Source organism: Aptenodytes forsteri, unplaced genomic scaffold (genome assembly GCF_000699145.1).
Source record: "Aptenodytes forsteri isolate BGI_AS27 unplaced genomic scaffold, ASM69914v1 Scaffold338, whole genome shotgun sequence".
Taxonomy (NCBI): domain Eukaryota; kingdom Metazoa; phylum Chordata; class Aves; order Sphenisciformes; family Spheniscidae; genus Aptenodytes; species Aptenodytes forsteri.
In genome coordinates, this window is record NW_008795124.1 from 952,408 (window position 1) to 977,407 (window position 25,000).

General features: G+C 36.7%; 1 protein-coding gene across 1 annotated transcript in view; it reads left to right on the forward strand.

Moving 5' to 3' along the window:
- The window catches only part of ATP9B (ATPase phospholipid transporting 9B (putative)), a 161,772-nt gene that overhangs the window by 70,580 nt on the left and 66,192 nt on the right, over positions 1–25,000 (forward strand). Inside the window, exons 9-10 of the mRNA XM_009277184.1 lie at positions 7,039–7,114; positions 14,261–14,337. Of these exons, the coding sequence (XP_009275459.1) occupies positions 7,039–7,114; positions 14,261–14,337 (153 nt within the window). The remainder of the gene's footprint in view (positions 1–7,038; positions 7,115–14,260; positions 14,338–25,000) is intronic.

Consider the following 25,000-nt stretch of genomic DNA (forward strand, 5'->3'; position numbering starts at 1 on the left):
TGAGCAGCAGCCCCCCTGGCCAGCTTTCCCCAGTTTATGTACCGAGCATGACGTCACATGGTATGGAATGTCCCTTTGGCCAGTTTGGCTGTGCCCCCTCCCAGCTTCTTGTGCACCTCCAGCCTTCTCAGTCGGCAGAGCATGGGAAGCTGAAAAGTCCTTGGCTAGTGTAAGCATTACCTAGCAACAACTAAAACATCAGTGCCTTATCAGCTTTGTTCTCATCCTAAATCCAAAACACAGCACTGTACCAGCTACTAGGAAGGAAATTAACTCTATCCCTGCCGAAACCAGGACACTGTGTTTTGTTTAAACTTGGGTCCTTCTTCCACCATTCCCTTAAGAATCTTTTCCTTTAATTTCTCCTATATTGCAGCTCTGTGCTGTCACCTCAGTCTCTTCATTTACTTTGGGAATATATCTAAATCTCCTCCCCCCACCCCGGCCCCGGTAGAAATCTCAGGGAATTGATTCCTTTGAGTTTAGTTCATCTGCTGTAATAAACTTTTTTTTCTATGGTACAGAACTATTTGGTATCATTTAGCACCTTGTTGGATGTTTAAAAAAACTACCTTGATGCAAAGCCTGTTGCATGTAGCTGTTGATACTTTGGAAGAATACATATCGAGATGTGAGCACTGAAAATTGTGTATTAATTTATGAGTAGAATCTCTGGCCTGGGGCTAATTATACAGATGTTTTCTTGGATAAGTCTTGTATTTTAGTAGAGAGAATGTTGAGTCGTTTTTTTACTTCATATTTGCTGTTAGAGAATTACCTGTTTTGAAGCAATGGTTGTGTTCTCTTCAGTCTGGCTTAATTTTATGTTGCCACTGAAGGGAATGGTATTATGTTTTGTAACTCCTTTTTACTCACCTTCCTTTTGCTGGCACTAACAGCCATATGGACAGCCAGACTAGGAAGCTAACGTCTGTAGAACCTAATCTGACCCTGTCCAAAATACATATGCCAGTAAAAGGAACATAACAAGAATAATTAACTGTGGGATTGGGGTGGGGAAGGAATCTCTTTCAGTGATGCAACTAAACTAATGCGTATTCTTCCACTTTCCTGCTAAAGTTGGTGGGGTTGGTTGTGCTGCATCCTGTCAGGCAGGAACAGGGCTAGAAAAGGTCAAATGGAAGTGGTATGCTAGTTCATTCAAGGATTAGGTATTTAGTCTTAAAGGCCTCTGTCGTTATCTGAAAAAAATTCTAATAAGTTGTAGCTTTGAAACCTTTTAAATGGCTGCTTGAAATTTGTCATGATCTGTGGTCAGCTGTATTATGAATTCAGGACTGAGAGTGGGATATATTCAATTTTTATTTCACTGCTCATCTATTCCTTTTTTCTCTACACATGCAAGAGCTATAGACTAATTTCCTAGAATAGGAACTGTAGACAATTGTTGTGGTTTAACTCGGCAGGCAGCTAAACACCACACAGCCGTTCGCTCACTCCTCTCCCTCCCCACCAAGAGAATTGGGGGGGGAGTAAAATTTGTGGGTTGAGATAAAGACAGTTTAATAGGACAGAAAAGGAAGAGAAAATAATGATGATGATGATAAAAGAATATACAAAATAAGTGATTCACAATGCAGTTGCTCACCATCCACCGACCGATGCCCAGTCAGTTCCTGAGCAGCGGTCACCCCTCTGCCAGCTAACTCCCCCCAGTTTATATACTGAGCATGACATCATATGGTATGGAATATCCCTTTGGCCAGTTTGGGTCAGCTGTCCTGGCTGTGCCCCCTCCCAGCTTCTCGCTGGCAGGGCATGGGAAGCTGAAAAGTCCTTGACTAGTGTAAGCACTACTCAGCAACAACTAAAACATCGGTGTGTTATCAACGTTATTCTCATACTAAATCCAAAACACAGCACTGTACCACCTACTAGGAAGGAAGTTAACTTGATCCCAGCTGAAACCAGCACAACAATTTAAACCTCTATGATCAATACCGCACATGACTTCAAAAACTGAGCCTGAATATGAAGCTTGAATGCAACACTGAACTGTGCTATTCTGGTAATGACCTTAATTCAGAATTTAAAGGCCAATAAACATACAGCTGCCAAATGAAATGCAACCCAACAGACCTTAAGTGGAAACTTCGTCAGCTGGACAAAGAAGCCCTTGTATGTCAAATTTCTGCTACTAGAGTGAGTGATGGATTTCATTTACCCCAAAACATATATTGTTCTGTTAGCTGTAGTAGCATCAGAAAATTTGCAGAACCATTTCTCCTTACCACAGACCTGGTCTTGTTCAGGAATCGGAGTCCTTGTCCCTTCCCTGCTTCATCTATCCCTACCATCTCTCCAAAAGTAGAAATAAAAATAATGTGAAACAGCTGAACTCGTAACCCATAAATATACTTTTTATTTTTCATTTCAGTAACTTATGACAAATGAAAAATAAAGTTAAGTCATCATCCGTTTGGGTATGGAAGGTGTGGTATTTGGTAAATTGAATGAACTGTAGAAAGGTAGAAATGTTAGATGAGGGTGTAAAGACATGAAAGGATCATAATGAAATAAGCAGAAGCTAACTGATCGGCCAAACCATTCTGTTGATGAGCATGGCATGAGTGGAAAGAGAAATAGCTCATTAGATATTTTCCTATTTTGAATGACCTAGGAGGAGGCATTTCACTAAGTCTTGTAGCAGGTAGGCATTGGACAAGTGACTTTTTCCTGGCTATGTTGTCAACTCTCCGTAATGACTGCAGGGCTTTTGATTTCTTCTTGTAGTACGGAAGAGTTTCATACTTTTCACTGCCTTAAAATCTGCTAACTGAAGAATAAACTAAGGCAGAAAAAAAGATTTTCCTAGCTTAGTATCCTATTCCTGACAATAGCCAGAAGCAGACTGCTGGGAAAGAGAGTAAGACTAGAGTAAGGAGATGGTAATGCCTCCTCAGAAGATTCTTGTCTCTTAACAACTTGTGATGTGGGAACTTCCTGAGTCAGAGCTGGTTTCTTTAAGTAACCTGCAATGAATTTTCCTTCTTTAAACTTACCCAATCCTTCCTTGAACCTATGTAACCTTTTGTATTCAAATAGGAAGAAGTTGTACAGGTTAATGACGTATTTTTATGAAGAGCAATTGCCTGTTGTTTTAATTCTGCTGGCTTTATTTATGACTTCTTCTTTGGTAGGAGACAGCAGTATCTATCCTCCCTTTCTAGGTGCCCATTTCATGGATGTCTGTCATGTTCCTCGTTAGAGTTCAGGTTTAGTCATATCTAGTATGGAAGCTACATTGACCAACCTTGTTGCCCTTTTTGAACATTTTCCAGTTCTTTTTATTTTCTGTGTGGAATAAGGGAGGGGAGGAGGGATTTAGAACTACATACTTAAGACTTGGGCAAACCATGGATTTCTTTGTAGTAGCATGATTTTTTGTTTGTTCTTTTTTTCCTCTCTTAGTAATTCTAAGCATTTAGCTTGTTCTTGACTATTTAATGTTTTGGTAGATTTGTAATAATCCCAAAATTTGTTTTCTGAGTAGTCATGGCAATTTCTGAGTAGTTACGAGTTCTGAGTAGTTTTGGTCAGCTCAGAGCTCCTCACTTTGTGAAGTTGGGATGGTTTTCTTCCTTTGTGTGCATCGCTTTACATTTCACAGTGTGGAATTTCTCCTGTCTGCTTTTTTGTAGGATATATTAACCTACAGTATTACCCAACTATTAAATCATAGGTGTTTTTTCTATAGCTATTTTGTTTTGACGTCTTACTTTAGTCTTATTTAAAGTTACAATTATAAAGGTATGCAAAGATACAGCAGCGAACATTTCTTTGAATTCTGCAGCTTTTCTGTATCTCTAATTCTGTACATTAATTCTGTGCTAATGGCTAGTTAAAATACAATGCTCCTGTCAAAATTCAAATTCTTTCTTCATGCTGGAATTCAACATAATACAAAAATGACTACTTTAGTATGACTGCAGTTTTAGTAAGTGGTAGATGGGAAATTATCTCTTTCAGCGTTTGGGGGGAGCTATTTGGAGTCCCACTGTGGACAACAGGTATTCTGTATGGAACTTCTGAGGGCAAAATACAAAATACAATGCTCCTGTCAAAATTCAAATTCTTTCTTCATGCTGGAATTCAACATAATACAAAAATGACTACTTTAGTATGACTGCAGTTTTAGTAAGTGGTAGATGGGAAATTATCTCTTTCAGCGTTTGGGGGGAGCTATTTGGAGTCCCACTGTGGACAACAGGTATTCTGTATGGAACTTCTGAGGGCAAAATACAAAAGCTTTTTCAGTTACTGAGACTAAATTCATTGCAAGTATGGTATTCACATCTGTGTCCTAACACTGTACGTTGATGATTGTAAAAGACTGACCCATTCATTTCTGTGACGTTGCAGTGTTTGACTGAAATGTGGGATCTTTGTGGTTAGCTCTCCATTAGTATGCATCATTCTATTACATGCCTGCTGGGGACTCCTCTGACAAATTCTAGCATGATTTGCTCTTTGAGGTACAGTAGTGAGTTCTTATAAATAAAAGCATTTTCCTTGTACACCTATACATTGTTTTCAGCTGACCTAGTGATGCAGTGAGAAATTCCATAAATCTCTTGTTCAGAATACTTGAGCAGAATTTCCTTTTTTTTTTTTTGCAGTGTATGATTGTAGGTAGAATTGTAAAAATCAAGCAAGTTGAAACAGGTTGAACTATGCAGAATAGTTTGTGGATGATAAAAAGTAATCAGCATTAGCATGTGTGTTGCTGACTGAGGACAATCTGTGCATCTTATGGAAAGCTGTGTGAAATTAAGACTCCTGTTTGGTGCCAGGCCCACCGTTTGGGTTGAAAGTAACAGCCTTCCACTCTTGTCACAAATGGCTAATCGGCATTGCCTGTATGGAAGTATGAAAGAATTTCAGGGAACTTGTCCTGTTAGGTTCAGCAATTCTTGAAAAGCCCATGGAAGGAATGAAAAAATTCAGTATCTGTTTTCAAGTCGCATATGGCCAGTTCGTGTCCTATTTCTAGCCTTGTACAAACAGATTCTGAAACCTCTAAATAAGTTCCATATGGAAGCTTATACTGGACGTGGTCATGTTTCAACATTATAGGTGTAGATGGCAATCTCTCCGCCGACTGCCATGCCCTAAACAGCTGCAGTTAGTATTTTGACTATATTACTAGCATCTTCCTCTGGAAAAACTAGTATTCTTGGATAATTTCTACTTACATGTCTATACGCTGCTTAATTAGGCTTTCAGAAGGCCGAAATAATCACAGAATCTGAATAACCCAGGAACAATTGTAAATCAAACCTGGAATCTAAGCATTATGAAGTTAGGAAAAATTAGCCAAAAATTTAGGCTGTGGATGAACCCTATCAAAGGCACTCATCTCAGAAATAAGTGACCGAGTGTTACAAAGATGATTGATAATTGCTACAAATTCTACTTTTTTGAGCTCAATCAGAATACTCTTCTCATATTTAATGTTTCAGTGATCGAGACTTCATGTGTTACTAATACTACCAATAATTTTGAACATTGCTATAGCTGCTGATCCTGTTTTACCTTCAGAGATATATTTTCAGTTTTCTACAACCGAACATTCCTTGGCCTATCAAGAGGAAGTACTTCTGCTGTTATGTAGCAATATCTTGGAATTCACTTCTGCTCTTTGTAGTACTCCCCAACTACTGAAAATTCCTACATGATATTATGTTACTCCATTAGAGTGGGCTTGTGGTTGTTATTGTCTCAAACCTAATGTATTTTAATTGTTAGGAGTATGGCAAATAATTCTTGCAGTATTAATTCCTTAGGTAAGAATCAAAAAATATTTCTCCTTTTTCTTAATGAAAGATTAATCTTATAGAACATTGATGATTCTTGACAGGATTTTTACTTCTTGTATGAGTCTTGATCAAAACTTGTGATTTTCTTCTTATAGCTAATTCCATATCCTCCCTCTCTTCCCCTCTGTTTTTGACAGAATGGTTCTCTATGCCTTTTAAACAATGGTTTTGCATCACTCTAAGAGAATAAGAGCTATAGTTTCCTTGCTATGCAGGGATCTTTTGAAGTACACACAAAAATGTATCTGTTCAGTTTGAGATTTTTCTTTTTTAGGAACAGATTTCTAAGCAGCTCATCCTGTGTTTGGTGGTTGTTTCAAAATAGAGATGAAAAATGTACATAGGCTTTGATTATTGACATTATGTAGAATTTATTGTGTACTTTGGTAAATCAGTGGTCCCCCTTTTCCTGCAAAATGTTTAGCACAATCTGTAATTAGATCAAATACATTTGATTATCCTACATCCTAAAGTTTCCTTTAGTTGTAAACAGCACATTTCACAGCTGCTAATGAGTAACAAATCTGTACATGCTGCAAATTGATTATGAGAGATGAAGTCTGTTTACAATCTGTGGACCATTATTGCTTGGGAGGAGAGAGGGGAGGGGAAAAAAGGAAAGTTTAAAATAATCATGGAATCAATTTTCTAATGGAAGTGTTTTCCCATTGGATATGTATTTTGTAAGTATGTGGCAAGACAACCCAACTGTGCATTTCTTTTAAAAAGTCTAAATATTCTTCCTTGAAGTTGATATGATGTCACTTGGGTTGCAAAATGATGATGACCATACCTTATTGTATGAATTATAGATGATTTAAATTGTCATAGAGAACAGGGTATTAATTTTTGGTGGTTAGCATTCGTAACTCACTTTAACTGCTTGGTATAGCAAACTGTTCTGCAGTTTGATACATCTGAGGAAAAGAATATGTTCCTTTTAAAACACTATTGACTTTAGTTCTTTGAATATAATTGGGTTTGAGTAATACGAACTTCAATCAGTATTTCACTTTTTGGACAGTTATTTTTGTGTGTGTATACAGACAAGTAAAGTATGTGCAATAATTACTATTATACAGTGATTGATACAAGGACGCAGACATCCTGTGCAAGTTATTCAGATGGTTTGGCATTGTTTTTAACTACGGCTATTTGTGATGTTGATTTACTTATTAGCTGTTCATACTTTTAACAGGAAGACAGTGATCCAGCAGTTCATGAAAGCCTAAGCATAGAAAATACATTATGGGCAAGCACGGTTGTTGCTTCAGGTAAGTGTTGCAATAGCAAAGCTGGTAATGCATCTAAAAACTTCTGTGGAAGCGTATCTTTATTTTTACAATGTGAAATATTAATGGCTTTTGAAAATCTTTCTGTCTTCCAGGCTATTAGTCTCTTGCTCCTCTGTTGTCTGCGTTCCCATTGGTTTCATCATGTTACTCACAATATTTTCATACCTTTTTAATCCTCCTTAATAGGTTTTTTTTTACTTAAATTTTGCTGTTTCAGTAGTGCTGTTCCTTGTACCCCACTAAAGTCTCACTGACCTTTTTGTTTTAATTAAAACTTCAGGTTGTAAAGTGCTGTGGATAGGGTCCTGCTGAAAAGCAAGGGTGGTTTTGCATTTGTTAGGAGTTTTTCTTTTATGTATACTCCATGCTGCAGGTAAAGTTTGCTTAAAAACTTTTATCAGGCAAAATCTTAATCAGAAAGTATAGATTAGTTATATAGTTATGTAATTTTAAAATAATTGGATCTGAATATTAGTAATGTTTCATATGTGTCTCAGATATTATAAGGAGTTCACATTATCTAGATGCTGTATTCAGGCTTTAAGCCATTTTTAAGAGTGGAAAATTATTTTCTTCTGTTTTCGCTCTATGTAAGAAAAATCAAAAGGGCTGTGGTTATTCTTCTGCACAAAAAGACTGAGAATAAGGAATCAGAGAGCATGATTTCTGAAAAGGAACTAGGATTTAAGATAGGGAATTGGAACAACTGGAAACATGAGCCAAGAGGAGGAGGAGTGTGGAGAAAGGGGAAGAAAGTAAAAAAGCGTTTCCACCTAACTTGTAAAGTTAGTCCCTACTATGAAGGCTTCTTACATCAGTGAGGGGCCTGCTGGAGGGTTGTGGGGAAGAGATCAAGTTTGAGGAGGTGGCAAAGGAGTCTGTGACTGAGCGCTCCTTTCCAGAGTCTTAAAAGATAGTCATGTTCTTTGATGCTCAGTGGTGTTTGGTTTGATTGCACTGGGAAACTATTCTCTCTAAAACTGTTCTGTCAAATGGATGATGCCTAAAATTGTCCTCACTTAGGTTTTTAACTTAAGTAGCCAAGATCTGTAATTGTGTGTAAAAAGAAGCTGCTCATGAATTATGAATTTCAATACTATGTAAATGGTTTCGAGTTTGCTTTTTCCGGAATTTATATACAGGGGAAAACTAACACTCAAAGAGTATACATTTGCAAAGTCAGTAATTCTGAATCAGTAATTCTGAATTTTAATTGAAAACTATTCATGTTTTCATTTCTAGTGTAGATGATTTGATTTTGTTTAGAACTGTAGCTAATGTCTGCTGCCTCTTGATCTAAAGTTGGCACCCAAATTAATGGAAACAATGCTCCTTAAAATTTATGCCTTAGCGTGTGTTTGGGTTTTTTTACTTCTGAGGGGTCTTGTGAAGGTTTAATTGTTTATGAAGGACTTAGGTTCATTATTAATGATGGCAGTAGAAAAACATAAGATAATTCTCTTGTTGGAGCATGGTTTTGAATAGTGGAATAAGACTCTTAGGGAGCCTCAGGGCGACTCACTGAATGATACAAAGTAAAAATATTGAATGGCTCTTCAAGACTGCAGCCCCTTCTGAAGGGAAAAATAACACGTGATCAAGTAATTAAAAATGGTGTCATGATGTGCATACGGAAGTTGGTTGAATTAAGTTAGCAGAGAGAAATAATTTCCTTCAGTAACTGATTTTGTGACATTAATTATCTTCTTAATCTAAACTTTGGCATATCATTCATTTTCACTTACGTCATCTCATATATTAACTACAATTTAATATTGTGATAATGTGCTCCTCTCATGTAAGTACTGCAGTTATCAAGCATATCAGATTTCTATTTGGATATTTGCTTGTTCTGTATGGCATTATAAATCCAGATCTTAAGAATTGCGCAGCACCTCTCTGGAGGTAATTTTAGCATTTGATAGGATTAGGCCTTTAACAAAGAGTAGGAAATTATTGCCTTCAGTCTGTTGCTTATTTAATAAAGAATTTATAAGGTCTTACAGGTGCACTGTGCATATAGTCATGAAGAAGACCATAAGGCAAAACATTTAGTGGATTGTTAAAATCAAGATATTCTAGATTTGGTTGATAACTGATGTATCACTCAGTTGTTTTCATCTCAATTCCAAGTTGAATGTATGTAACTAAGTTAGGATACCTAATGCTAAGCTAGTCAAATTTGAATTTTTATAGTTTTTAAAAAAAATAATTAGAGTTCATAATTGAATTTCCAAGACTTGTGACAACTGAAAATCTTGTTAATAAAAACACTTGTCACTGTCTGACTGCATTATAAACACACATAAACTGCCTTGCTTAAAGCCTGCCATGGCAGGATATCAGAGGTGGACTCTGCCTACACAACTTTGCAGGCACCTCTGCATCCCCTCCTCTACCATGGCCTGTCACAGTCCTTGACTATATCTGAAAAACTTAGTGGAAGATTAGGCTTGCACACAAGCTCTGCAGACGAGTGTCACTCAGATTGCATGAAAACAGAAGAATAAACAGGCCATAGCATGTGAAAGTCTGTATTTCTACTCTGTAGATAGCTACCTCACCTCAACCACACTTGTATCCTATTTCAGTCTCCTTACTGTCTAGGCTCAGTTCTGTTACATGCAGGTATTCTTCACCCAAAAGTATACCATGTCCATACACAAGCCTAATCTTCTATTACTTTGCCACTTTGATTCAAGAAAGTGGGTTTGTAGCCTGTGCCCAGATGGTAGGGGGTAGAGTTCTGCCCTGCAACATTGCCTGTACATTTCCTCATTTACCTTAAGACTCTTCAGTATGGGAGTCTTTAAGGCATCCTAGCTTGGAAGGCTGCTTCCTCCAGTGCTCTTTAAGCAGCCTGGACATCATCTGTTACTAAGCCAAGCAAATGTGACCCATTGCTCTTGGGACTATGTTATGCCCTTGCCAACCCCTTGGAGGTTGTTACAAAGCATTCTTGGTCAACCTGCACTATTATCTTGACATATTACTGACTGATGCTGTCAGTCTCACAGGTGGAGACGGGGAGTTACATCACTGATGCCCAGGAAAGGAATACGTAGCTGAGTTGCAGATACAAAGCCTTATTTAATTTAAAAAAGGTTTTGCATAGGACATACAGGACGATTGTTGGGCGGGGGGGTTCTCCTTCCTATTTTCCTCCTTCTAGTGATTAAATATATGCTGAATTTCCTGATATTCCCTTTGACATATTACATAAAACACATTGCATCAGCTAGGAGAGCTCACTACCTCCAAGACACACCGTTGCTATTTGTCAAGGTGATACAGAGGGTCAAGGTCAGGCTAGGAAAAGTGTTTGGGGAATTATGTGGGGAATACCTCAGAAAACTTGAGCTCTGGTTGCTGATGTCCTGACAGTTCTAGAGGAGAGAGACCACAAATCAATCATCTTGCAGATCAGTAACAGTAAATGTAAGTGTATAAAGGTTTCAAGGAATCTTATCAACTACATGTTGAATGCAGATTACCAAAGCTCATGAAAATATCAGGATACTACAATAATGGATTCTACAGGGCGAAAAAAAAAAAGCCTATTGCTAGACCAGTACAAGTGACAAGAAAAATATTTGCTATAATTTCAGACTATTTCTATTTTCTTTTTGAATTTTGGGAACGAAAAAATTGGTTCAACAAAATCATGTAGTGTCAAAACAACTCAAGAATAAACTATTCCACAGCCTTTTTATATCAACAAATAAAGTTTAGGAGGGTGAGATTCCTCAAATTTGTGCATTTGGAAGGTGTTACCTTTCCTTGATTTCAGTACGTCTCCTTACCCCTTAGAATAACAGTAAGCTAAATGGAAAAAAAAAAAAAAATTACCATTTTGTCACACCTAGTATATATTATATACCTAGATGTTCTAGTCTCAGAATCGATAGGTTAGATATCTAAATGGAGATTCCTACTGCTGAAGTGCTTTATCCCCCTTGCTGTAAAGCCCTGACAGAGATCTGGTGACTCTGTGCGTGATGTTTATCCTAACCACAGAAAGTACAAAGACTGATTTGCCAGGATCACACTTGAAGCCTCTGGCAGGGGTAGAAATCAAAAGCCCCTCTCTCAAGTTCAAAGCATGCAGACATCCTTTTGTAATTCTTTAAGTGAGGTAGGGAAAAATATTCTGACTTTTTCCACTTACAGGCAACATCTCAGTGAGTTTCAAAAAGGTAGCAGCATGGTATGGAGTCTGTGTGCCATTCTTAACATCTATATTATTGCTGTGGAATTAATAGTAGTGCCTGAAGGAAAGGAAGTTTTAGTTAGTGAAAATTTGAAAAACTGCTATCACTGAAGAAACAACTTGAAATGTAACCAAATAATTTAAACCACTAAGTATTTTGAAAACCTCTTAGGTTATCTTTAATTAAATTACTTCTCTTTCAGATCATTTGTGTTCGTGACATCACTGACTGTGGTGTTTGTGTTTATTGAAAGCTTTGGTAGATTTCCTTTCTGAAAGGGAGAGAGGAAAGTCAGCAGTTAAATTTTAAAAAGCCTCAAAAGGTCCACTACAGTATGGACTTTAACTTTTTGCTCTCCATTTACTGTGATGATCAATGTGGTTCAAACTCTAAACAAGATAATGCAGTTTTCTGAGAGACCTGCTGAGATATCTGTTAAGAGGAGGTTTGTATTAATGGAATTTTGTGATCATTTCAGCAGGTGTCAGTCTTGCAAAGTCACTTTATATAAAATCAGAACAATTTGTATAACTGCACAGCTGTAAAAAGCACTATTTTGTGCCAAGTCCTACACATGATTTTAATTAATGTGAGCACTCTTGTTTTTCTATGGTTCACACAGTGCTTGGGAGATACCAAAAATTAATATGATCACACACCGGATTTAGAGTATGCCTGACTATTTGTGTGTGTAAATTCTGCACAAGTCCTCTTTTCTCTCTTTTCCAGGCCCACGTGTTTATTCTAGTGATACCTCCTGTAACTTCTCTCTCCTTTGTTAACCATTCTGCCCTTAAGAATCAGTGGTTGCCCAATTTACATGAGAGCTAGTTTGCATAGAGGCCCGTACATAAAAGTACTTGAGTCATTGCTTTTAATAAGCCCAGGCTTGTAGTACAGCTACGCTTCAAGGAACCCCAAATTGGATTCAGTTCTTTCTACTGTGGGCCAGGGTGGAGTTTAGTGCAAGTATGCATCTTTGTTCACAGCTGATATTAAGCTTAGATTTTTTGAGGATAATGAGAGAGAATAGTGGGTAAAAAAACCCTCCAGAACACTAGAACTGTCCCTGGTGCAACCACTGTGGGACAACACTAAAATTAGGCTCGGAGTTCCCTACACTGATGTAATTCAGGTCTAAGGAACCCTAGATTTACCAGTGATATTGTGCTATTAACTAACAGGCCCAAAAGTTTAAAATCAAAGATCGGCGCCTCAGTAAAAGCAGCGGTTCAGTCAGATTTAGCCAAAATTATGATCAAAATTCAGTAGTCAAAATGGTTTCAAAGGTGAAAGAGAAAATCCAACTTTTCAAGGAGCAAAATACAAGACAAGCGGTCAGCTTGTTTTCCTGAGCTGCAGCAGCCTAGCCAGGTGAAACTTAGTGGAAATGTGCCAGCTGGAATGGAGAAGTCCTCCCCAGCTTTTGCTGAACTAAGGGGCTACAAAGGCAGAGATTGTTGGGGTGAGCAGGAGAAGATTTCCTCCAGGATATCGTCCAGTGTGTTCTGACCATTGGACAGAGGTCAGCTTGGAGGATCACTCTAAAGTGCCCCGAAGGGATATGGGCATTGGTTGGAGACAAGGAGAAAGAGTTCAGAAATTATGGATCAATGACTATTCTTTTACAAAAGGCAGGCGGAATTTTGGGGTGTGTTGGGGGCATGTTACTTATATACTAATGTGCAGATTTGCATGTGGAACTGTCAGCAGAGGCAAACTGGTTTTGGGGAAAATGGTATGTCAAGGGAAGTCTTAAGAAAAAGCTTTAGGATGAAGAGGAAAATAATAGAAAAACTAGTTTTTAATTGTCCAGAAGACGTAATGTATAATCACTGATGTTTTGTATGTGGATTCAAAGTTTTCACTTGCACTCTCATTTTTGAGTAAATGAAACTTCCTTTCTTTAATGCCAACATCTTTAACTGTCATCTTTTTTTTTCTTCATGTGTTCCTTCATAACTATCATCTTTTTTTTTCTTCATGTGTTCCTTCAATTTTTTATGACCTGTTACGCTGCAAGAGTAGTGATAGCAGATCTTGCACGTTTTCCTGATTGCCAAAGACAAATTAAGTTACTTAATGTCAGACAAATGTGTAATACTTCTACAGTTTTTAAAGTTTTCTGAGCAGGGTGTTTCTGACAAGTTATGTTAATTATTCCTTTACAGCATAAAGACAACAAAAAAATCACATTATTGGTTGTACTGCCGTAAGCCATTTCAGGTCACTTGAAAAAGTAGTACAAATAAGGATTTTGTTTTGTGCTAGAAAGTGTGATAGTGGCATATTAATAAAAAACTAGATTTTTATTTAATATAGAAATTTATTTAGTGATGCTGAAGCCAAGTTTTCCTATACCATCCAGTAAAAATTGACTAAAAGATAATTGGAACTGGGGAATCATTTTTATAAGTTAATGAATACGAGAATATTTTTGTATGGGATTCTGTCAAAGTAATTAATTGGGTGAACTAGATTTTACATCATTATAGATGACAAGAGCTAGCAGGCAATTTGTATATGATGCATTCAGCACCATTGTACTAATTTTTTTTATTCCTTGTGAAGGGCAGTTATTTATGCTGTGTGTTAACTTCTGAAAACAGTTGGAGGCAATTTTAAGTTCAAATATAAGTTTTTAACCAGTTACATTGAAAGTATTGTTTCCATTAAAAAGAAGGAAAGCATGTTGTCATTTTTATGGATGTTAATTAAAGAAGTTATAATGATCCATCATAGTCAATTCTGAAAAACAGCATTCACAATGCTATGTACATTGCATAAATGTTTGGGTTTTTTCATACAATTGCTTTGTTTGAGGGACTGTGAATTACTGCAAGTTTTAATTCAGACAAGTTTTCTCTTAACTACATGACACCTCTGATGTACTTTTTGCTTGTTTGTTTTTCAGGAACTGTAATTGGTGTTGTCATTTACACAGGCAAGGAAACTCGAAGTGTAATGAACACATCCAATCCAAAAAATAAGGTAAGTTAGCCTTACTGTGGGATTTCCTACCTTTGGTTTCATAAAACTTAAAAATAGGTGTACCTAAAACCCAAAAATCTACAAGCTCTTACTCTAATCTATTTTGTGTGTGCTGGACTGACTTGAGCTTTGGTATGAGCAGTGAATTCTGCCGCAGTCTCATTTCGGAAGTAAAATTATTCCTCTTTTAGCTAGGAGTGTTACAGGTACTAATGGAAACATTTGTCTTTGAAGTATAAATGCGCATCCTCAGACTTTTATACTTCTTTTTCACAGCTAAATATTAATTCCCACTTCACTTCTCTCAGATTATTTTACAGTAAAGTATTTGGCCAAAGCTACACAGTAGTTTTAAGGAATGTTTATAACGGGCTACTGAAATTTATTCGGGCTCCCAGAGGAAGTAGAGCAAGGTAACTGAGGTTCCAGTCAGTACCCAGAACGTTCTTCCAGGGATTTTTGTAAACGATGAAAACATTGTAGAGAGATTTGTCTGTTGAAAAGATACCAGAAGTTCGAGTGCTTCCCTCTGTACCAGGTTCTTTCAGTTCAAAACAAAGCAAATAGCTCTTCATTTCATCGGTAATGTTTCTAATGTGAGCTGGGGAGGGCCCTCAATTATAAAGAAATGAAACTTCAGTAGTAGGCTGTATCTTACAACCTAGACCTGTGTTTAGTAAGAAGATACTTAATTATATTAAGAAAGGAAAAAAATTCTTGCAAGAGGTTTAAAAAAAATCAATTGTGACAGGTTGCCATTTTCACGCCATTCATAATAAGTTGCTCTGAGTAGGAACATCAAGAATGAAATGATAACACAAATTGCTTGAAGCAGTTATTGCAGTCCCGGGAGTGTATTGATTTGTGTTTCTAATAAAGAGATGTTTTTAAATGTCTCATTGGCAGAGACAGGTGATATGTACCATTACATGGATTAAGATGGCCTTTTATTATTTTAATCTTTGTAACATACGTTTTAAAATATTAGAGTAAAATGGAACCAGAATGTTTATGGTGCGTAATTATTTTCTATTTCATCCGATACAAAGATGAGCCCTTTAGTAACAGCATCTTTCTCTAAGAGTTCTGAACAACTACTGACTAATAAATAATTCTCACAGGTATTTAAAATGAAATCACTTAGTATTGTAAATTGATAGGGGAGTATGCATAAATGTAACATGCTTTACCCAAATTCAACAGATTCTGGAGGTGTATTAGATTTTAAGTAAATGTTTGTTAAAATTTTTTTTGCATTATTATTTCACACAGAAAATTATAATAAAGGGGAAAAGGATTTGTGTTTAAAATTTCCCTGATGTTTTCAAAATGACTATTAAAATTGTTGCTTCAAATTTTCATCAGTAAAAGATTAAGTAGCAGATAAACCTACAAAAGAGATCCAGCAGCATGTTAACAAGCTGCAGCGTGGTTTGTACTATTATGACAATACATTTACCACCTTTGCTTGCATAATACTTTAATGTTACAGCTCCTAACAATTAAATGCTGTTGTTCTTTCTTCTACAGTGGGAACCTAATTAAACTTATAATTTTCATGAAGCACTGAGAAGTAAAATATTATGTGTACACACGCATGCACGTACACAAACTAACAGAGCCAAATCCTAATAATGTTAGTGCAATATATGCCAGATATCAGTATATGAACACTATCTAAAATAATTAGCTTAGTAACAATTCAGAGGAGGTTTGGACTGGACATTAGGAAGCATTTCTTTACTGAGAGGGTGGTCAAACATTGGAACAAGCTTCCTAGAGAGGTGGTTGATGTCCCAAGCCTGTTCAGTGTTGAGGCATTTGGACAACGCCCTTAATAACATGCTTTAACTTTTGGTCAGCCCTGAATTGGTCAGGGAGTTGGACTAATGATCATTGTAGGTCACTTCCAACCGAAATAGTCCATTCTATTCTAATTAGAAATCATGCTTTTAAAAAGCATTTATCTGCCACTGATAAAACAGGTGATGCTTGTATAACTAAACTGTATTCAGTAGTTGTCCAAAGGCCTTTCAAGGAGTCATTGACCTATTAAGATGTTCAGTATTCTAAATATGTATATTCACTTGTTCCTTGGAGGTGCTTAGTTCTTCGTACCATAGTTAGCTGATAGGAATCTACTAAATGTGAAGAATGAGGCTTAATATGGTATATGTAAAATTACCTGCTTTAAATGTCTCTGCCTTGGTAGTTGCGCTGTAGAATATTTCAAAAATTTAAAAATTAATCTTATACTGAGCAGGTGAAGACCTTCTCTAGAGCCTATTTTCTACATCAGCTACATCAGCTCTGCATCAACTGTCTTTCAAATTATTCTGTAAATGTGTAAATGAGTCTTGTGTGTACCAATTGCTCAACAAGAATATTGGTGTGGGGTTTTTCTCTCTATGTACTGAACATCGTTGTTTAAAGTAACATGACCAGTAGGGATGGATTTGGGAACTGAAAACAGAAAAACACTTAAGGCTATCACAGATGAGTAAGTGATAAAATGCAGTACTTCAGTGTAAAAAATAGTTGTCAACATTTAGTTTTAACTCTACCTTTCTGTGGAGTTAGCATCTTACTGTCTCTGTATCTTCTACCATGGGGTGAGATTGGTTTGCATACTTCTGTAAGATACACTTGCTGCCTGTAGGTGATATTCTGTGCTAGTTAGCCTTGCAGCAGGTAGACAAGCAGTAGTCAGTTCATTCCTCCTCTGCGTATTTGGGTGGGGGAACCTTCCTGTGTTTTCTTAAGCTTGACAAAAATGATTACATGTTGGATAGGGTATGTAGCATTAGGAGCCAAAAGGAGGGCAAAGGGAGTCTGAAATAGTCTTTGAGATTAGAACGTGTATTACAATTGAGAGATTAAAGATTCGAACATTTAAAAAAAAAAATCTGCACCTAACTGTTGTTGAAACAAAATTGAAATTAAATTGATCAGTTGTGATACTGCTGCAAACTCGAGAGGAAGTAAGTCTGCATCCTCTTCTGCTTTAGGGAATAATTGTTCCAAATACTTTTTGGAACTGATTTTAAATGGCAGACTGTCTCTCTCTGCTGCTCTTTGAAAACATATAAAAATAATATTCTAGAGATTTTCCTGTAAAATGTGTTGATACGCTCTTGTTGGGAATATAGTTCAGTGATGCTCGTGTCTTCTGGCTTTGGGAGAAAGCAAACACTGAGATCTACGATTCTCAATTTACACTGCCAAACTGAAACTTCTATGTCCAGAAATAAGCAAAGAATACATGGGCTTGACTCTTTTATCATTCCTCTCTTCATTGAAATACAGATTGTTGTATTCAGTTGTATTTCTTGCTGGAGTATAACATTACTGCTGTACTTTGTACTATAAACTGTGTTTTTCTAATGGCAAATTTTTAGTTTTCCTGCTTAAGGGTAGATGCTTTTTGACTAAACCAATATTAAAATTTAGAGATGCAGACCTGCTTTATAAACAGTGAGCAGAAGACTAAAACTGAAATAAGTTTAAGCAAACTTACATGTGAAAAATTGTGAAATGTATGTACCTGTTCAAGCATGTGGTTTATCTGTATGTTAAACGTAGAAGTATTTATTGTGTTTGAAGTATTTAGTCATTCAAGCAACAATTTTCTTAACTTAAAGTCAACACTTTGTTGTTTTATTACAATTATAAAAATTGTTTCATTGCCTAAGGATGCAGACACGGTCTGAAAAACACAAAGAGAGAGAGAAGAGAATTTTCTTAATGGATCAAGTCAATGTGGTTTTAATTCCAAACAATATAAAGAAAAATTATTTCTGACAAGGTTTAATTTCAGTCTAAAATGATATATATTCCAGATTGAATTGTGCTCCTCACAATGCTGTAATCAGTAATCAATCCTATTTAGATAGATATTCTTAAACCTTGGCTTTCTGGATGGAGTTGGACTTGTCAATGCTAAAGGTCATTTATAGGTGTTAATTAACCAAGAGGGAAATTAACAAACTAAGGTTATTTATTTATTTTGTCTGGCATTTTGCAGTGTTCTCATTCTTACCTATTTAAAGTGCAGAATAGTTTTTTGTTATCTAAATTTAGAATTGCTTTTGCAGTTTTGGTCTTCATAGAAAGCAAGATTGTTAGCACAGCCCTTCTTGCAAATGTAGCCTTTTTCCATCAGTGGCAACAGATTTTGGGGGTGAAGTTAAAAAAATGCAATATACTTGGAGGGAGAGGGAAATAAATTCGAAGGAATTTATTTTGTGTACTAGGATTGAAACATTAAAATTACTTGGGCTATGCAAGATATATATACACTCAGAATGTGCACAGTAATGCATCAAAATGAGTAGAAATTGTCTTAAATAGAACTCCTGAGAAATCAGTAGCCACTGTAAAGGAGCTACAGCATGTAATCTGCCTAGTGTAGCTCAGATTAGTACAAAAATAGTTTTTTATATTGCTAATCCTTACAAGCAGCATTCAAAACACTTAATTTTTTTTTTGCCTTATATTATGGAATTCTGCATCTGCTGTTATGTTTTAACATCAGAAGTAAAACTTCATAGTAACCGTTCAGTGTTCATCAAAATACTAATACTGTTTTTTCCCTAATTCTTTACTAGCCTGAAAGCTAAATACTACATGTCTTGTGGTTGGTGCTTTGCTGATTTTGTAAATGTTGTTTGCTTGGGTTTTCTTTCTAAACAAATGAAAATCTAAGAACTGGTATTGTTTTTCTTTTTTGTGTGTGTATGTTGCCCTTGGTTATTTGAAAATGGCCTCACTGGTGAGCCTTGAAGTAGTAAAAAAATATTTATATTCTGGTAAACTGAGGCAAAATCACTTCACCTCTCTCTCTCCCCTCCCACAAAACTTCTCTTCCTAGTATTTTGTGACCAAATTGACTTCTCTGCATTTAAAAGGCTTCTCTATGCTTGTCCTTCTCTCTTCCCCATTTTATGAGAATAATTTTTGAAAAATATTTCCTAAAAAAGGACACCGCCCCATCCACTTCTTTATTTGGAGTGAAATAGAGTGGCTGGAGCAGATTCATGTTCCCAGAAATTGATACCATTTCACTAATTTACCCATTCAGCATAGCACTTTCAATACTCAAAATATATGCTTCTCCTGCCTTGACACACTTTTTGAACATCCTTAAATTTGGTTGTCCAACATCTTGTAGTTGCATTAGTAAGCCATTCTTATCTGTTCCACCTCAAAGGCTGACATTCGTGAGTCCGACTTGCATTTCTGTTCATGAGTACCTATGTTAACATTAGTAGCTCTTCTGTACTATGCCACCAGTCTTCTCCATAACAGAAGTAGAATCACATCATGAGTCTTGCGTGTCGGTATAGACCGAGGGAAGACACTCCATGAAATCCCCTGTCAGATAACGCAGACAAGAATTTGCTGTTACCTAAAGAGCTTCAGAAGGGCCTTAGAAATGCATTGACTTTATCCTGCTGCTACACTGTTATGCAAGGGCTTCGTAACTTCACTTGCATGTCTGTCTTATTAAATTGATAATTTGATGTTCACAGTCTATTTGAGAAGAACAGCTTTCTGTGGCTGTATGCCTGTAGGACCTAGTATAAAAGCAGAACCTTGAAAACTGTTATGTGGCTCTTAGTGACAAATTTCAAGGACTTATGAGAAGAAAAGGGTTTATATAGCACTTTTTATTTGAGTATGGTCTGCTGTGCTTAATCCTAAAAAGTTCTCTTTGTATGGGATAAAATGCAGAAAACTGTCACCTACATGTAGTAAGTAGTCCCCAAACTTAATTTGTCCCCTGTACCCAGAGCTTCTGTCCAAGAAAGTGCTTAACCACCAGCTTCCCTTGAAGCATGAGAATCCCTTTCTTGTACGGGAGAATTGTTGGGATCAGGCCATGAGGAAATACATGTAATGTAGTATTGGTGCTTTTCTCTCCATGTGCTCTCATCTCTGAGCAAAGGAAGGAAAGTAGCAAAAGACGGAAAATAGAGTAGCCCCTCCCAAAGACTAGAGTGTCTCAGTGAGACGGATGGAACAGTGTTAGGTTAGGAGGAGGACAAAAGACGTCTTTCTGGAAATGTTTGGAAAGAAAGGGCTGAACAGCAGAGGAGCCACCCTTGTTCTTCCAAAACAGGGATTGGAACATAGGAACGTTGATGCTTGGAAATGGTCAACAGCGTTTTGGCAAACCAAAACCAAAATTTCTGTGTCCTTCACTCTGAGCCAGAAAGAGTATGTACCTACTATCATTACCAGTAACTCCATTAACTGAAATAGCAAAAGCGTGGAAGTGGGGATTTCAATCCTCAGATGACTAGTATGGAAAAAGTATAGTTCCACATAAAGGAACTGAGGTTTTCAGTTTTCTTTCATATATAGAAAACTGGAATAATACTAGATTTATACCACTATATTAAAACAATAAGAAAATAGTAAGACTGAAAGTCTTGATTGGCTACTTTGAGTGCATATGTGGACAGAATTCACAATGCAAACTAATATGTTGTACCAGGTTTTTTTGTACGCTCCTATATTTTATTTACAGCATGTTCTACAACTTTTGCAGTTGCTTCTTTTCAGAGACTTGGTAGGGCATTTTTATCCACATTACCAGTGCTGCTCAAATAGCAGTGTTTTTTTTATACTCTTCTTCTTTACATTCTTCTCTCCAAAAGTAATAAAATGGTAATACCACAAATGGGAAACTGGGGTACAAGAGATCAAAGTGGGGAGGGGGGGACACCACAAACAAAAAGCAGTAACTGAGGGTGGTCACTTTAAGGTATTGGACTTCATTTCTCATACAACATAGTGTTTCATAGTACTGTTATATCTCAAATACTGCTACTAGTGGGTTTGCATGCACATGATGTCTGTAGCCTTAGAGCAAACTTGATCCTAATGTATTTTCTTTGGCATCTGGAAAATAATATTAGATCATCACTTGCTTATCTACTTTGGTACTATCCCTGGGCTAGAGAATAAGTTGTTCCATGATGTGGCCTGCTATCAATTCACAAGTTAAAGTCCCAGAATAACCTGTGCCCTAACTTCTAATTTGTTCTGAAAGCAACAATTAAACATACTATGCAATTGATATACCAAGTCGTGTGATAGGTCTTTTCTGGCTACATGTAATTTAGCATGGTGCACTGCCTTGCTATGCGGTGTCTGAGTCACCCAGCCTAACTGCTGCTCAAGTACTGAACTGAAGAGATTATCTATACTATGTTATGGTGCTGTGCTACTTGGGACATGGATGTTGAATCAACATTTCTACTTCACACCCGGTACCACTTTCTGTTTACAATCCTACTGCAAGGCAAAGTATGTGCAACAGTATACTATTTAGTTCTAAACAAAATAATTGTTTTGTAACAATATACAAAACAAGCAAGGGAATGGCTCTTCGGTAGTGAGAAAGAATTCTCACTGTACTCTGGGTAAATTTCTGGGTTTACTGTATATTTTAGAGTTAGTGGCAAACTCTTCCATTGATTTCACTTAGCCCAAGAATTTATTCATAGCTGTAAAGTTCCTACAATGTTAAATTCATTTCCTATTGTAAGAATATAGGAGGATAAAAATTGATGTGTTCCAGAATGTGAATGACTAGCTATAAGCCATGTCTAATTCAGAGTCCTAAATTTTTGTGGTTTTCACCAAGAATTTTACTTGATGATGTTCTGATACATCACTTCCCATTTTAGAGACTCCCATTAAAAGTTGCTTGGATTTTGTTCTCTTTTAGTATGTTTTAAACATGAGTATGTTAGAATTTGGCTCAGCAGCTCAATGTCATTTCACACCAGTGTTTGAGGAAGGATCAGTGGTGGAGTACACCATTTCTGCAGTAGTCCTTAAAGTAGATTAATCTCACAAAACAGTCTGAGCAACTCTTAAAATAGATCAAGTTACAGAATAGCAACAACTTGTTGCTTATTCATCAGAAATACAGTGTATTTTACCTGTAGCAAACTAGGCTAAAATTATTTTTGGTAAAATACAGAAACAATTTAAAGTTTTATCATTCTATAGAAGACAATGCAAAAGGGAGATTCCTTGTGTAGTTGGCTTGTGTTGAGTATCCCAGTGAGCTGTTAAAAGAGGCAGTCCCTGATGTCTACTTCCTCTCAGCTGCTGCCTCCACTGCTGCTAATCAGTTGCAGGAGTTTGCTTTTTCACTTGCATTGCTCCTTACAGCTTTGTTGCCATTCATAGTCAATCATGCCATTGGCAAAATGCAGCTGCTGGGAGGTGGAGAGGGTAGGGGCAAAGGGCACTGTCTCTCAGATGATACTTGTAACCTCATCTGATTGCTTAGAACTGCACCACCTTCATAATGCTCTGCCTGCGAGGCTGTGCTAGCAGTGTGCAAGCCAAAGCAGTGGTAACCAAAATACTGATAGTATGGAAATAGATCGTTATGTGTTTTCCTGCGTTAGGGGTATGTTCTGCGTATCGGGTGTTTGTTAATAAGAGCAATGTACCACAGTTGGCACTGATTTTTGTGTGTATTTTTTTCTTACTGCGTGTATGTTATTAAAAATCTGAAACCTTTAACTTAATTGTGGAATTGTACTATATGCTTTCCTTAGTTAAAGATGCGCACACACACACATTCCTGAAACAGTTCTAAAAACTTGAGACTGCAACTGTGTAGAAAGTCAGGTGTGCCTAATATCTTTATTGAATAACTCTAGTGATTATTAAAAAGCCTATATAATTTTTCTTTTGCATTATTTCCATAATTTGTACAATTCTTTTCATATTTTTCTGAATTTGCTCATTTTTTCAAATATGGAAAGGAATTATATAAAGAGGAATAGAAAGATTAGTTTTTGTGGTGAGTATACTCAAAATACAGTAATTTTTTTGTTGTTATGAAAGAGGGATGTCTTAAATGTCAGAAACTAGGATCTTTCAGAGACCTCAGAGCATTCTTGAAATAGACACTCATCTGATGTTCAAGTCTTTTATTCGGATGCTTTACAGGCATTATTTTGTAGCTGGCTAGCCTTTTTGTGTAGAGCAAGTACAGAAAAACAGATCATCTGTGTGTTTTCACTTATGAGACTTCTTAATTTATGCAGCTGAAGTCTGATGTATTTCCTTAAGTACTGGAGGCTCAGTAACCATCATGATTCACGACTTGAAATCTTAGTCTACAGTGATGAATATCTAGAGGGAAAGTTCTGTGTATATCAGGACATAGTATTTGTTTTGATACAGGCTGAACATAGTGATCATAACTAAGATAATTTGCTTAGTTCTGTTTGCACCCTTAAAGTAACAAGCTTGTCATATTCTTAACAAATACGATCTTTGCCATTCTATTTTACCTTAGTACAGAGTGAAAGCCTGTGGATAGATTTAGCATTAAAATCAGCATTCCAGCTTGTACTGGATGAAAATAATGTGGTTTAGATTGTGGATTAGTTTGCAAAGAGTGGATTGTTCTTCATGTTCTTAAAGCTAATTCTCTTCCCATCATATCTTTTGGAATGTATCCTAAAACACTGTTTATACAAAACAGCGTTCAGTTTCATTTCTTTTATGATTTGGAGACTTTGTGGAATCTTTTCTTAATCTCATAGTCTCCAAGGAATCCACTCAAGTATTTTCTTTTATAAAAGCAAAGATAGATGACTTGTGACTCAGCTGAAAATAAGATTCTTACTGATGCCTTCAGGGTTTGAGGGATAGGCTTTTTTTTTTTCTTCCTATCACAAAGAGATTTTTTTCTAGTTTAAGTTTGAAAGTGGTTAGGCAGTTGCTTATTTCCTTTTTTTGAAGGAACTGTTGAAAAATTTTTTGATTCACTGTGTTTTAATTGCCTACTGTATGTATGGTCTCTGTTTCTCAATGTGACTCTGCCAGCACCAGTCCTCTGCTTTGTATTGCATATCCCTTTCTTCTGACTACCTCCCCCCTTGGCTTGTTCTGCTTCTCCACCCTATTATTCAGGTGTCTCTATTTTTAGTAGTTCCACCTACCCCTTTCTTTTTTGGATCTCCACACAAATCTTACCCATCCTTGTTTTTCTCTGACCTTTGTGAAGAAGAAAGTCTAATTCTTTGATGAGCTGAAATTATCAAAGAATATTCTTCATCTGTCACAATTCGTTTACCTTGAAAAATACTGTCTTGGTTAATTTGCACTCATTGTGCAACAATGAAGATCATGATCCTGGTTCACTTCTTCAGTTCTGTCTGCATCCTTCCGTGTGCTGCTTCCTCCCTAGCCTATGCAGCACTGTCACCTTCCTTTTAAAACTTCTCTCAGTGCAACTCATGTATCTGTCTGCTCTGCTATCAAGTTGTTGGCTTCAACTTGTGAATGCATGGTTGATTTCTTAATGGTTTTACGTGTGGGAAGAGATTCACCATAAGCAGCTGAGTAGCCATTTCATTGACCTTCTCTAAATACACCTTTGAAATTCCCTGCTGTCACATTTACGCGAAGGTTCTCTGGCTGTATGGCCACCTCTTATTCTCACTTTTGGGTTTTTGTTTCAGCTATCACTGTATCATTACTTTCTCCTTCACACTCAAATCAACTTGGCTTTTTCCTTGGCTTGTTGAGGTAGTTTATGCAGTACCTAGTGCAGGGCTGTGCTCCATGTAAGGAGACCTCTCTGGATTTGCAGTTTAAAAAAAATGAAGCAAATCTGTGT